At 42.9% G+C, this 14,929-nt stretch overlaps 1 protein-coding gene across 6 annotated transcripts in view; it reads right to left on the bottom strand.

Moving 5' to 3' along the window:
* Positions 1-14,929, bottom strand: part of LOC129780172 (innexin inx1) — a 31,795-nt gene that overhangs the window by 2,499 nt on the left and 14,367 nt on the right. For 3 of the 6 annotated variants that reach the window (XM_055788160.1, XM_055788162.1, XM_055788161.1), the window contains exon 6: positions 759-1,054. The exons of 2 other annotated variants lie outside the window; for them this stretch is intronic. In XM_055788160.1, the coding sequence (XP_055644135.1) occupies positions 759-1,054 (296 nt within the window). One more of the 6 variants, XM_055788165.1, reaches the window with a different exon arrangement.

The following is a 14,929-nucleotide window of genomic DNA, read 5'->3' as shown; positions in this document are numbered from 1 at the left end:
TACGCTCAATCCATTGTTCTCGACGAACCTCTCAAAATTGTCCAAATCCTGCTGAAGCAGATGACAGTCAGCGATGTGTTTCACTGACTGGAAAATCTTTACATCACCCACGTAAATAAGCACTACTGCGTTGGTCAAGAATGATGGAAGATTATTCATGACCATGACAAACAGGATAGGCCCCAAATGACTTCCTTGTGGAACTCCTGAGTGGACACCAAATGACCTAGATGAATTATTGTGTACTTTCACATATTGCGTTCCGCTCTCCAGATACGTCCTAATCCATTCAAACATTTTACCGTGAATGCCGAAATCAGCCACTGCGCGCATTATGCTGTTTATCCCTACCACATCGAAAGCCTTGTAAAAATCTGTATAAATACAGTCCACCTGATACCCTTTGGATATACTGTCCGTGACGGTAGAGCAAAACTCGCATAGGTTCGTGACAACTGACTTTCCTTTCAAGAAACCGTGCTGTGTAACACGGTCGGAAAAACGTTCGTAAAGGTGGGAATAAACAAGCCGCTCGAATAATTTTGGCATCGCCGACTGGATTGCAACGCCCCGGTAGTTTTCAGCATCCGAGCGAGGGCCCTTCTTATGGATTGGAGTAATATGGGAAATTTTCCACAACGGCGGGAAGTAACCGGACGAAAGTGAAGAATTGAATAAGGTAGTCAGGGGTTCAACAAGTTCATCCTTGAATTCATTTAAATATTTTGCGGGGAGTCTGTCTGGTCCTGCTGACTTACCCGAGTCTAGATCCGACAAGCCTTGTTTCACTTCCCGATGCGATAACTCCAACAAGTCAGCGGTCATGAAGATCGAATTGTTGACTGTACTTGGGTTGTAGTCCTGATAAACGCTCTTGAAGTATTTCGCAAAGAGCTCGACTGTCTCCTGTCCGCAAGTCGAAGATCGGTTACCATAGGTTATAACCTCCGGAATTCCGTTGTTGTTTCGTCTGCTATTCACAAACTTCCAAAAAGATTTCGGATTTTCCTTTATCCCATTCTGGATACCATTGATGTAGACTTGATACGCTTCCCTGTGTAAAACATTGAACGATCGCAATAACTGTTTGTAAGAGGCAACATTTTCCGGCGTAGAATTCTTTTGCAGTTTTTTTAGCGCTTTGCGTTTCTCTTTGAGAACATGAATGATAGCCTTTCGTCAGATATTTGTCTTCCATCGTTTACTCCAGACCGTGCTCACTTCACCATCAGCAGTTCCTCAATTGAATACGATCTGTCGATGAAACAAGCAATACTTGGAATCTCAGATCAGCTTCGATCAACTTACATTCCCCGTATTTTTAACCGAAAGTACTCAAAAGTCAATTGCATGAAAAGATACTTCACTGATGGGTCTCGCCTCAATGGATCCACTGGCTTCGGTGTTTTCAATGAAAATTCGAGCGCCTTCCGTAAACTGCAGGAACCTTGTTCCGTTTATGTTGCTGAGCTGGCAGCAATCGACTTCGCATTGGGGATGATCTCCAACAAGCCTGCAGACCATTACTTCATTTTCTCGGATAGTCTCAGTTCGCTTGAGGCTCTCCAGTCGATGAGAACTAGTAGGCACCCATCTTATTTCCTCACAAAAGTGAGGCTGCAGATGAGTGCACTGATCGAAAGATCTTATAAGATAACCTTTGTATGGGTCCCCTCTCATTGCTCAATTTCTGGCAATGAGAAGGCGGACACTCTAGCAAAGGTGGGTGCCCAGGAAGGCGAATTGTTTGATAGACAGATTTCATACGATGAATTTTTCCAATTACTGCGTCAGAGTTCCCTCTTGAGTTGGCAAACCGATTGGGACACTGGAAGTCTTGGGCGGTGGTTATATTCAATTATTCCAAAGGTTTCTTCGAGAGCGTGGTTCAAAGGTTTGGACGTAAGTCGTGACTTCATTCGTGTAATGAGTAGACTTATGTCCAACCACTACTCGCTAGATGTGCACCTCCACAGAATAAATCTTGTTCAAAACAATGTCTGTCGGTGTGGAAACGGTTACGATGACATCGATCACGCAGTTTGGCAATGTACGGATAATTACGCAGCCAGAGAGTACCTTTTGAATGCCCCTGACGTCCAAGGAAGACAACCCTATGTTCCTGTTAGAGACGTGTTGGGAACTCGCGACATCTGCTATATGCTATATGTTTGTGAAACGGTCTAGTATAAGAATTTAATGCTTTTGTGTTTTTTTTTTCTTTTTCGTTATTAGTTTGTTTGTATTGTCCCCTCATCTCACCGTCGCCCACCCTCGACAGCTAGTCGAACACCAGATGCTATCCCTGGTCATTATGCACAATGCTACAGTGCGTGCGGCAACCCTCGGTTGAGACACTGATACCTCATATCCATATCCCTAACCTGACCCGTCCCACAAAAATTGTTGCCCCTCTAACCTCGAGTAAACCGCGAGTAATCGGTCGAAACCTACTAAACATAGATTTAAGATGAAATTTTTGTATAAACAAAACTTGAGTTAGCGGCTCCGCAAAGCTTATGCGATTGAGCCTTACAAATAAACGAATTGGAAAAAAAAATGAATGATAGCCGATGAAAACCATTCCGGGTACGGGGTTGTCGATCGCGAGCGGTCCCTGTATAAAGGGGCAAACCTTGCGAAAACGTTGAACAATACGAAATACAACGACATAACGTTGAAGTCTGTACTGTTGCATACAGTCGTAAAACAATTGAGTCCACAGTGAAAAACGTCCAGTGAGTTAAGATATTCGAACATTGATGCGGCGTGTTGCTTATGTGTCTCCTCATCATGTTCAAAGTCATCTGAAGATATAAAAATATCGTTCCACGAAACATCCCTTAGTGCCTCCTTAACCAGCGCCACATCCATTAGGTTAAGATGCTTCTGTGCTTTCTGGACTTCCCAACTTCTGCTTTCTGGACTTCCCAACTTCTATTTCGCGCAGTGTAGCAACCGCAAACGTCATATTCATAGCAAAGTGGTGAATTTCATGCTTAATAATCGAGTCCGTCACAGCAACATGGCATGTTTCGGTGTCAGTGGTGAATACTAGATCCAAATATGTATTGTTTTGGTTCGATATATCACACACTTGCATCAATCCAAACGTCGAAAAACCATCAACAATGGCTACTTCACTCTGCGAAACAATTCGCTCAGGTAAGAAAAAAGAGTCATTTCCTTCTTCAATGTACTGATTCCACCTTAAATTCGGCAGGTTGAAATCACCTGGCACGAGCACCGTGTCACCCGGCCGAATGACGTCGATGACAGAGCCAACAAACGCAACGAACGACTGATATCGAGAAATATTCGAGGTAGGTGGAATGTATCCACAACACAAAAATACGTATCCATTCAATGTTTTCATCTTAACACAGATCGCTTCATTGTTTTCAGCTCGAGCAAACCCCGTGCTGACGATAGAATGATGAACCGCAACAAGCACCCCTCCGTCGGACCGTTTATCGCTGTTGAGTGAGTTTCTGTCGCAGCGATAGACCGAAAAACACGAAGGAAACAACAAACCATCTTGCACAGCAGAATCCAAGTAAGTTTCTACAAATGCATAAGCATCGTAGTCTAGTTCAAACGAGGATAAATATATAATAATAAGACTTACGGAAGGTAGGTCATAAAAAAAACTTTATTTCTTCGCTTAAACACTAATGTTACACTTTTGGGATCGTAATAATAACTGAACTGGCTAATTTGGTTACGGCCCTTATTTAAAACCTAATTCTGTTGAACTTGCAACTTCTGTCTGGCGTGGTCCGGCTTCTCCAATTATGCTGACTTGGCTGTGGTGGCGTGATTGGTGATATGGATGGTCGAACGTGTACTTTGATCCTCTGACTCAGCGTACACGTGGAGGTCTGTTGCATAACTATATGTGTTTTGATAGTATATGCTAATTACTGTTTTCTCTTCCACAGGGTTTCCCACGTTCAACGGACCAACAGGACGACACTATGCGATCACTCACAACAGACAGAGTAGGTAGAGTTATAACATTATTTCGTACAGTTTCAGTAATATTTGTTTCATATCCTATTTCAGATTCCTCACACAAATCATTGTTACTGCTGCATCGCCACCGTGGACTGAATGGGAGCAGCGAGCGGTGTGGAGAAACAGTCACGCTGCTGTGAACTATCTCGTTGCCGCTCGTCTCGAAAAATTGTATTCCGCTCGGCACCCACAAACTCACGGAAATAAATTCCCCTTTGCCAGCTTGATGGCTGCATTGCCTTTTCTTTCCACTTCATTGCAACTCCAATCTTAAATGATATGAAGGAGAGTTGGTTGAGATCAACTCCTCTTCGGACCAACTTTATTAGCGATTTGGCGTGCTGGAACTTTCTGTGATACACTTCTACTATCAGCTCTGTCAGTCGGTGTTTTTTGTCCCAACAGTTTATTTTATTAGGCTCATTTAGCAATTCAGCTGTAACAGAGCCGAATTCATTCGTGTACATTTTTTATCTTAAGATAATTTTTGTTGTATTTTACACTGTTACCAAAGCGATTATGAGAATTTTTCGATGGTGGAATTCTCAATTGCCCTTCTCTCATGTAACAATTCAGCTCCGGGGTCGGACAAGATTAAATTCAACTTGTTGAAGAATCTTCCCGACTTGGCAAAACAGCGTTTGCTGAACTTGTTCAACAAGTTTCTGGAGCTGAATATTGTCCCGCATGACTGGAGACAAGTGAGAGTGATAGCCATACGGAAACCCAACAAGCCGGCTAGCGATCACAAGTCGTATAGGCCGATTGCAATGTTATCCTGTATTCGTAAATTGTTAGAGAAAATGATTCTACTTCGTTTGGACAAGTGGGTCGAAACGAACAATTTGCTGTCAAATACGCAGTTTGGCTTCCGCCGAGGTAAAGGGACAAATGATTGTCTCGCGCTGCTATCTTCTAAAATCCAAATCGCATTTGCTCGCAAAGAACAAATGGCTTCCGTTTTTCTCGATATCAAAGGGGCATTTGATTCAGTTTCCATGGAAATTCTCTCAGAGAAGCTTCATAATCGTGGACTTTCACCAATTCTCAATAATTTCCTGTACAATTTACTGTCAGAAAAGCACATGATTTTCTCTCATGGCAGCTCGAAATCTTCTCGTTACAGTTTTATGGGCCTACCGCAAGGCTCCTGCCTAAGCCCCCTCTTGTACAGTTTTTACGTCAATGATATGGATGATTGTCTAACTAGAGACTGCACGCTGAGACAACTTGCAGACGATGGAGTTATTTCCATCACGGGTACTAATCCCGTCGTTCTGCAAAAGTCGTTGCAAGATACCCTGAACAATCTGTTCACGTGGGCCCTCAAGCTGGGTATCGAATTCTCTACGGAGAAAACTGAAATGGTCGTTTTTTCTAGGAAGCACGAACCCGCCCAATTCCAGCTTCACCTATCCGGCAAAACGATCCAACACTCTATGTTTTTCAAATACCTGGGTGTATATTTTGATTCTAAGTGTACCTGGGGGAGACACATTGCGTATTTGAAACAGAAATGCCAGCAAAGAATCAATTTTCTCCAAACAATTACCGGAACATGGTGGGGTGCCCATCCAGGAGACCTCATTCAATTGTACAAAACAACGATATTATCAGTGTTAGAATATGGCAGTTTTTGCTTCCGATCAGCTGCCAGGATTCATATTCTCAAGCTGGAGAGAATACAATATCGTTGCTTGCGTATAGCCATGGGGTGTTTGCATTCGACACATACGATGAGTCTCGAAGTTTTGGCAGGAGTACCCCCGCTTACTCTTCGGTTCACAGAATTATCCTACAGATTTCTCATCCGTTGCAAGATCATGAATCCATTGGTGATTGATAACTTCGAAAATCTACTCCAACTGACTCCTCAGTCAAGTTTTATGTCTTTATACCATGAGTACCTTACCCACGACGTGCACCCTTCACCAGGCATCTCCAACCAAGTTTGCTTCCCATACTTCTGCAATTCCTCTGTCATTTTTTATCTGTCCATGCGACAAAAAATCCATGGAATCCCAGATCACCTACGCTCCGATTCTATTCCGCCGATATTTTCGGCAGAATATGGGAAAGTTGGATCTGATAAAATGTTCTATACTGACGGTTCATTCATAAACGGGTCCACTGGCTTCGGCATCTTCAATGAAAATTCCAGTGCCTCTTTCAAACTCAAAGATCCTTGTTCCGTGTATGTCGCTGAACTGGGTGCGATATATTACGCATTAGGGATCATTGAAACATTGCCCATCGACCACTATTTTATTTTTTCAGACAGTCTCAGCTCAATAGAGGCAATCCGCTCAATGAAAGTTGATAAATGCTCATCTTATTTCCTAACAAGAATAAGACAACTATTGAGTGTTTTGGTCGAAAAATTATTCAAGATTACCTTAGCATGGGTTCCCTCTCATTGCTCAATACCGGGGAATGAGAAAGCGGACTCGCTAGCTAAGGTGGGCGCTTCAGAAGGCACACTTTTTGAAAGGCAAATTGCTTATAATGAATTTTTCCACATTCCTCGTCAGAATACGCTCGTAAGTTGGCAGCGCATGTGGAGTGAAGATGAGTTCGGTCGTTGGTTACACACGATTATCCCTAAGGTCTCGACGAGTGCATGGTTCAAGGGATTGAATGTAGGTCGTGATTTCATTCGCGTGATATCTCGGCTTATGTCCAATCACTACAACCTAAACGCGCATCTATATCGCATTGGGCTCGCAGCAAACAATCTTTGTGATTGTGGCGATGGCTACCACGACATCGAGCATGTTGTCTGGTCGTGTATCCGGTTCCATGCTGCTCGCTCTCAGCTCTCTAGAGTACTGAGAGCACAAGGCAGACAATCGGATATCCCCATCCGGGATATCTTAGGTAGCCGTGATCCTGATCTTCTGCTTCATCTATACCTGTTCCTCAGAAACGCCGATGTCAACGTTTAATGATGTTTCCTTCGTTGTGTCCCCGTTTCATATCCCTCCTATCCAAACGATAAACTTTTACTTAGTCGCGGCAATACATACACACACTCTTTACAGATACACGGGCCAAAGGTTGTGCAGTCCACTGATCATTCAACAAGAGCCAAAGGTTGTACCGCTTATGACAACTCTACACAAGCTGATGATTGCGCCGGCTAGTGACCATTCTATCCTGGATTCCTCGAGTCGAGAAAGACGCACCACGCTAGATATGGGGTACAGACTAGGGGGGCGTTGCTGATTAATGGTCAGCTGCATCCCAATAGCAGGTATCCCGTGTCGGGCACACGTACAGAGCATCGAAGACTGCAACATACCAATTATGAGAACACTTGTAATACTAACCTCGAGCCAACCGCGAGTAATCGGTTACATATTACTAACATAGTTGTAAGCAAACATTGTAGAAAAATTGAACTCCCGGCCCCGTTAGGCTGACGCCATATGAGCCTTAATAAAAATATATATTTTGGATAAAAAAAAAAAAAAATCACCGCCGTTGGTACAGCCGCTTCCACATGAACGTTACATGGACGGTACTCTTCTTCCACCATTGGTAATGGCACTTTCAACTTCGGCCACTCTTCCATCGGTTGGTACAAAAAAGATGGTCCCTGGAACCAAACACCCTTAACGTCCACAGATGGACCGCTTCCCCATTTCGTGGCGTAATCCGCTGTGTTATTCTTCGAAGGTACCCACCACCACACGTTCACGTTCGTCTGCTCCAGTATTTCCCCAATTCTGAAGGCTACGTACTGCTTATACTTGCGGGGATCCGCTCTAAGCTACGCCAGAACTGTTGTAGAGTCCGACCACATGTACCGCTCAGTTATTGTTACGGTATGGGACTCCAGAATAAACCGCATCAATCGAGTTCCAAGTACAGCAGCCTGTAGCTCCAACCGTGGAATGGACAGGTGTTCCGGGGTTCAACCTTGGTTATTGCCGTCACCAGAGCACATTTTGATGTACCATTTGTTTCGACGATCCGAAAACACGCTACCGCTGCATACGCAGCCTCGCTCGCGTCCACGAAGATGTGCAACTGTAGCTGACGGTAGCACTGCATGGTAGCGTTCGAGAAATAGCATCGGGGAATTTTTACGGTCGAAATCCGCTGTAACACAACAGTCCAGCTCCGCCATCGCTCCTCGGGATCTTCACTGATCTGCTCATCCCATTGAGTTCCAACGCGCCATATGCAAGATCTTGCCGTGGATCATGAGAGCGCTCAACAAGCCCAGCGGATCGAAAAAAAAAACTCATGAGACACCGTAGAACTTGTCTCTTCGTAGGACGGGATTCACTTTCCACGATTCGCTGCACGTCTTCCTTCAGCTGTGCGCTTAAGCTTTGGGCATCTTCGTCAGTCAACCACAGCATGCTCAGTACCCGTCCGTTTTCTGCAGTTTTATCTTGAAATAAGTGTTTGTTAGAGGAGTGATTTCACCCAATTGCTGCTTCACGGTAGCACTATTTGACTGCCAGTTTCGTAGCAGAAAGGCTCCTTTGCTATGGATCGCCCTCACTTGCTCCGATATCTCCACTGCTTCCACTACTGTAACAAAGCTATCGAGGTAGTCGTCAACGTAGTGGTTTTCTGTTATCCCTTCCACAGCTCTTGGATACTTTTCGGCAAAGTCTGCGATATTCCTATTCTTGACATACTGCGCCGATGCTGGGGAATAGGTAGCCTCGAATGTAGCCACGTCCATAACTTCTGGTGTAGCGGTTGGATCTTCACGAAACAAGAAACGCAGCGAGTGTCGATCTATTCCACGGATCCGCAACTGATGGAACATCTCTTGAATATCGACGGTGACTGCCACGGCAATCTGTCGGAACCGCAACAATACAGCTGACAATGATGTGAGCTGATCCTGGCCTTTGAGAAGGAATGCGTTGAGAGAAACTCCATCCACTAAAGCTGCGGCATCCCATATCAGTCGGTCCTTTTCAGGTTTTTCTGGATCCACTGTCGCTCCCAGCGGTAGGTACCAACCTCTTCTTAGATTCACCGCAACTCCTCCTCGTTAGCTCGATGCGTGTAACCTTTCTGTTGGTACTCTTCAATTTGACGGTAATTTATCTCTTGTAATAATGGATTCCTCACCATCCGACGCTCTAGACACTCCAGTCTTCGTAAAGCCATTCCGTAGCTGTCCGGAAATTCAACTTCGTCGTCGTGTAACAGCACTGTCTCAAATTGATTGCCCACCCGTGTAGTGGTCTTCTCCAGAATATGCTGAGCTCTCCTGTCATCGGCTAACAGCAATTCATTGTTCGGTCTGGAACCGACGTCCTCGAGAGTGAAATAATCCTTCACCAGTTCGTGCAATGCACGATCCGAGTTACAATCACAAGCGTGGAAATTGACGATATTGTTCAACGAAGTGTCGATCCCCAGTACACACGCCATCCCAGACGGGTTTCCATGGCAACTGGTTCGTTGGAATCACCTTCTTTCACCTTTAACGGTAGTGTAAACCGGTACTGCGTTCTCGTATCCGGAAAGTGAGAGGCCACGGAGATGTTTATACCTGTCCACGAACTCGTTGATTCGCAACATCTGACCAGGAGAACTAATAAATCTAAGCCAGTCCGCAGGGTTACCGGCGGGGGTTCAGCTCGACTCATATTTTGAGGTACCGGGCTAATAGATCCCAATTTATCTAGCATATCTATATAATAATCGTTTATCTGAATTTTATTTTCATATAATTTTTTCTCTTTCGGTAGGATAATTTTTGGTGGCTTACCTGGTGCCCACACTGCCACCAGGTTCAGAGGGGATAGGAGGGGATAGGATTACCTACAGACGTCGTCGTGATGAGTTGACGATTCGGAACCGTTTTAGGAATCGCGCCTGTGTACCGCTGCTGATTCCGGTTGTGTTTCGACGGATCTACCAGTATTTCTCCACGCTGCATCGGTGGTTCCTTCACTGGGTTGGGCTCTGCCTGATGCTCCGCAACGAAAGGATTGCGTCCGGTTTCTGCACCTTGCTTCTCCGGTACTCCTCCTACAGCTCCTTCATTCGATGACTGCTGCTGCACCCATTCCATCACTCGTTGTTTCCTCGATCGTCGACTCACCTGGCTACGGTTGCTTGCTTTCTCCCGTTCATCTTCAAGCTGCTCCTCCATCAGAGCAAACTTCTCCTGCATGAGTTTCCTCTCCTGCTCGATGGCCCTTTTCTCTGCCTCCGCCGCACGCTGTTGAATTGTGCGCTCCTCCTCCAGCTTCTTCAGTCTCAGAGCAATCTGAGCCGACCGGTTTGTAGCCTTGCTGTGGATAGACAAAGATAGACAATTACGGCACGACCAGGGCCTCTCCGCGATTGATTCGGTCACTCCCGCACAGCGCATGTGCCACCAGCCATCACACTGGTCACATTGGCCAAAATTGTCGTTACTATAGGGGCGCGAGCAGTTGACACAGCCTCCCGTATTTTGTCTTTCCTGCGTTTGCGATAGCGTTTCATCCGCACCTTGATTCGCACTGGTTTCTTTCGCACTCATGACTCGAAAGTTTAAAAGATGTGTAACGGCGAGCGGTAGCGAGGAAAAAAGTCCAAGGAGAAATCTTAGAATTCTTTAGAGAGACACAAACGACATACTAAAGACGAGTTAGCAGCATGTCAGGTCGTTCAGGTTACCTAAGTTTGGCGGCAATCCTGAAGAATGGCCAATTTTCATCGCGACCTAGCAGTATACCACAGAGATGTGTGGAAACACCGAAGCCGAGAATATGATCCGCTTAGGAAATTGCTTGAAGGGGGAAAGCTTTTGTGCAGTTCGCAGTTTTCTTATGCGGCGGTGAGAAAAGCAATGAATGTTTTAAAGGTGCGATTCAGAAGACAATATTCGAGTACCTTAAAGACAAGATCTTACCGTTGCCGGCTATCAAAGGAGTAGCAATGGATAAGATCGTTGATTTTGCTTTTGAGGTGCAGAACTTGAGTGCCACCATAGAAGCTTGCGGAAAATGGAGTATAGTTCTGACGTAACACTGCTGAAGGAATTGGTGGACAAATTACCACCTCACATTAGGCTCGATTGGGCGAAGTACCGGAAGAACAAATCAAAGGTAAAGCTTTCTACATGCAACCGATGGATATATGGTCTGGCAGAGGACGTAAACGTTGTTTTCGAACCACAGTTTCGAGTAGGAAACATCAGGAATCTCGAGAAATTTGTGAAGAAATATACGTGAATACTCATTTAGAAGAGTTTGGTAAGGAGGAACCTCAGAAAATCCCCCAGAAACATGTAGCGATGGCTGACTCATCAACGAGCGCAGCAGTGGACCAAAACAAAAGTTGTTTGGTGTGTAAAGACGGTTGTACGAACGTCGGAAAATGCAAAAGATTCCAGGAGTTATCTGTAAGAGAAATTCAAAAAGCATGATTTGAATTTATAGTGTGATATAAATTATAAATTATATACATTATATAAATTATAAATTATATAATTATATACATTATATGCGATGTTTGAGTGAAACGGATGCGCCTTTAGACATCATGCGCTGTTGCACAAGGATCTCAACATTGCGTTTGCTGTGGAGGAGTCCGGAAATGACACTGCACGTTGAATGCAAAACGAGGAGCGCTACATTTATACTCATCTATACGGCAGTGGTCCAGGCACCTTCCGCTATGTACCCGTGACGCTTTAAGGGATTAATAAACAGGTGGAATGCTTTGCTTTCCTTGACGATGGATCGGAGCTTACTCTCTTTGACGAAGAACTAGTGAAAGAGTTGTAACTTTCTGGAGACCTGCGCCCACTTTTACTCAAATGGACCGGAAGCACACATCGATTCGAGTCAAATTCGCACAGTGTAAATATTAAGATCTCTGGTCGGGAAGGCAAACGGTATCGCCTTCAAGGCGTCAGGCGGTCAAAGAACTTCAGTTGCCTTATCAGTCGCTGGACATGAACTACCTCGAGAGCGAGTTTTGCTATTTACGAAATCTTCCTGTCTTACACAGAAGTTCGTCCCCGAATCCTCATCGGCCTAAAACACGCCAACATAATGCTGGAACGCAAAAGTCGTGAAGGTAATATGAGTGAACCCATTGCGGCGAAAACGAACCTTGGCTGGGTGGTTTGTGGTGTTCGTTCAACGGAGGATTCCATGAATAATAGTCACACCTACCATACCAGCATGTGCAGTGAGTCGGATGATACGAAACTCCATCAAATAGTGAAGAAAATTTTCTCGCTGGACAGTGTAACAATCATCAAGCAGGAACGCACACTGTTATCCAGAGAAGATGAACAACCTGTGGCGCCTCTCGAACCTTGTACCCACTACAACGGCGAACGATTCGAAATCGGATTACTCTGGCAATCCGATGGTGTCCGTCTACCGAACAACAGGTCAATATCAGATCGACATTTCAAATGCTTGGAAAAGCGCATGGACAGGTGGCATCCAAATGCCTCCTCGAACCTCGTTCAGAGGTTGAATTCAATGGATGGAAATAGGGGAAAAAGAAAACCATAGCAACCATTTTTTAAATGAAACATCGACATACAGTTAGAAAAGAAAAAAGCAAGTGTGAAGTGCAGAGAGAATCGCAAATTAAATTCAATTTGCAAGATTATTCTATGGAAGTCAAATTATATGGATTTCTAGATAAGATTAGCATCAAGCATACACATAGCCTTAGTTATATTTTACTTCTAAGTGATCTATCTACTAAAAAGGGTAAGCACCTAGAATTATTATTACTTACATTAAACCTTACTTTATCTCTGACATTATATTTAAAATTAATAAGCTTGCTAAAAGTTGTATAGAATACACCTGAGAAGGCTTCCTGATAAAACAGGCAACAGGAGTCACTAACAACGTAAGCCATTAAACTAGAAATAATCATATGTAACTCAAACAAGTTTTAATTATAGGAAATTTGTGGCCGCTGAGCGAACTTGTATGCCATTTTGAGAACTAAATAGCAAACGCCAAATCTCAAAATAGAGGAATCATTCTACACGTTAGAGGCGAATGAACTGTTTAAAACCTCTCAAAAACAAAGAATGGAATAGAATACTACACGCACACACTTAAGAAATGCGCATTGTTCAGGTTTTATAACCCTTTATAAGGTCGTGGCAACTAAATTGCTACCCACAAAAAATATTTTTCGGTGTACTTGGAATATTATTCCAATAAACAAATTTAACCAACTGAAGACTTCTAATGGTATCTGGCAATACTTCAATTTTTTTAGGGCTGCTAAAAATGTACGGTGTAAATTTGGGAGTCATTTTTATGTAAAAACCGCGATTTTAGAGCCCAGCAGAAAATCCTGTTTAAGTCCGTTGAATATGCAACATAAGTTTTTCACTTTTTGATAAGCGTTTAACTGTATGCGTTCTATTTAGGATCTACTGTGTACGATCATGCAGTTTTTCCAATAAAATAAATGGTGTATTTGATGAAAAAATAAAATATTAAATTTCTTTGTATGTCTAAATAAAACACAAATTTTCGTTGTACTAGAAATGTCATTCAATTTTTGCATAACCAAAGGCGCAATAAAGTGAGTTTATAAGGCTGTGTTTTTGGAACTAAACGTTACTAACTTTTTCTCACAATTTTCAACTATCAACTAATCTTTTATTTCTTTTTTTCTATCCTCTAGCACAACTATACTCAACCTGCGGCCCACTGGGCTCTTCTGGTTGGCCGTCTGGCCCGTTACCATTTTGTACGTAACGAAACGTCAAGTCCCAAAAACTTATGAAATCATCTAGAAAACCTGAGATGAGAATAAAGGAGTTTGACACATTACACATTATTTCAAACTATTCATTTACACATTAGTTAGTTGTCTAGTTAAGTGGTATTAGTAGATTAAATATCTATTAAATATATTTAATCCAATTAGGACTATTCATGGTGACGTTAGTGAATAAAAACAAAAATATGGAAATGAAAATATGAATATGAAATCATTACCTATTTTTTTACAAAAGACTACGTCTCTCATTAAGGGCGTCAAATCAGAAAACAGGTTTTATGAAATAGTTTCAACGTTAATAATTATTTTAGCTCTGAACGTATTTTAATTGTCTTAATAAAATTGAAAGAGCACACATTTTAGTATCGTGTTTCCGTTGCCGAGTATGTATCAGCGAGGTACAATATTTAAATATCACTGCTAATCAGATGAGTGTAAATCGATCGTTCGAAATGCAAATGCAGCATTCGTTCTACGGACAATGTGAGTAGAGAAAATATTGCAATATAAGCTTCGCCGTATTCTATTCACTGAGTATAAACAAGTCATTCGCGATTTCTAATTATTCACAATTCATCAGTCTTCGCTACCGACCAGACGACAGCGAGTCGAAATGACCTTTCTCAAGACCGAGTGTTTAGTTTAGTTTTTTAAATTGGCCTTTTCCAAGGCTAGAGGCGAATGAACTGATGAGCCTCTATAATTCAAAACATCATCGTCATCATAATTCAAGTCGTCACGCTTCAATTATCAGACAGTAGTCTTTGTTAATGCTGATGTCACACACAGCAGTTTTGCTCAATTCTAGAAAAGAATGAAAAATAGATTTGGTACAGAATGATGCAATTTTTTTTCGGTGTCGATTTTCATTCCATCTGGCAAAGAGTGCCTCTGTTTTTTTGCATCACATCATATTTGAATCTATATTGGGATTTGAGTTTATAATTCCTAAAATGAGAGCGTGCCGTTTAAGGTACAAAATTTTTAATGTCAATACCTCAAATCGGGAAAATCAATCACTTCATTCGAAAGATAAAAGGTGTATGAGTAATGCTGGTTACTTATTGACTCAAAAACTTGTTTCAATAGCTCAAAACTGCTTCGCAAGCAAACTATTGAAATCACAAAAATCTTTAAATATCAGGTACTTCTACTCATAGAAAAGACT

The sequence above is a fragment of the Toxorhynchites rutilus genome, chromosome 3 (genome assembly GCF_029784135.1).
Source record: "Toxorhynchites rutilus septentrionalis strain SRP chromosome 3, ASM2978413v1, whole genome shotgun sequence".
NCBI lineage: Eukaryota > Metazoa > Arthropoda > Insecta > Diptera > Culicidae > Toxorhynchites > Toxorhynchites rutilus.
The sequence above is the reverse complement of the archived record's forward strand: the minus strand, read 5'-3'. Positions and strand labels throughout refer to the sequence as shown.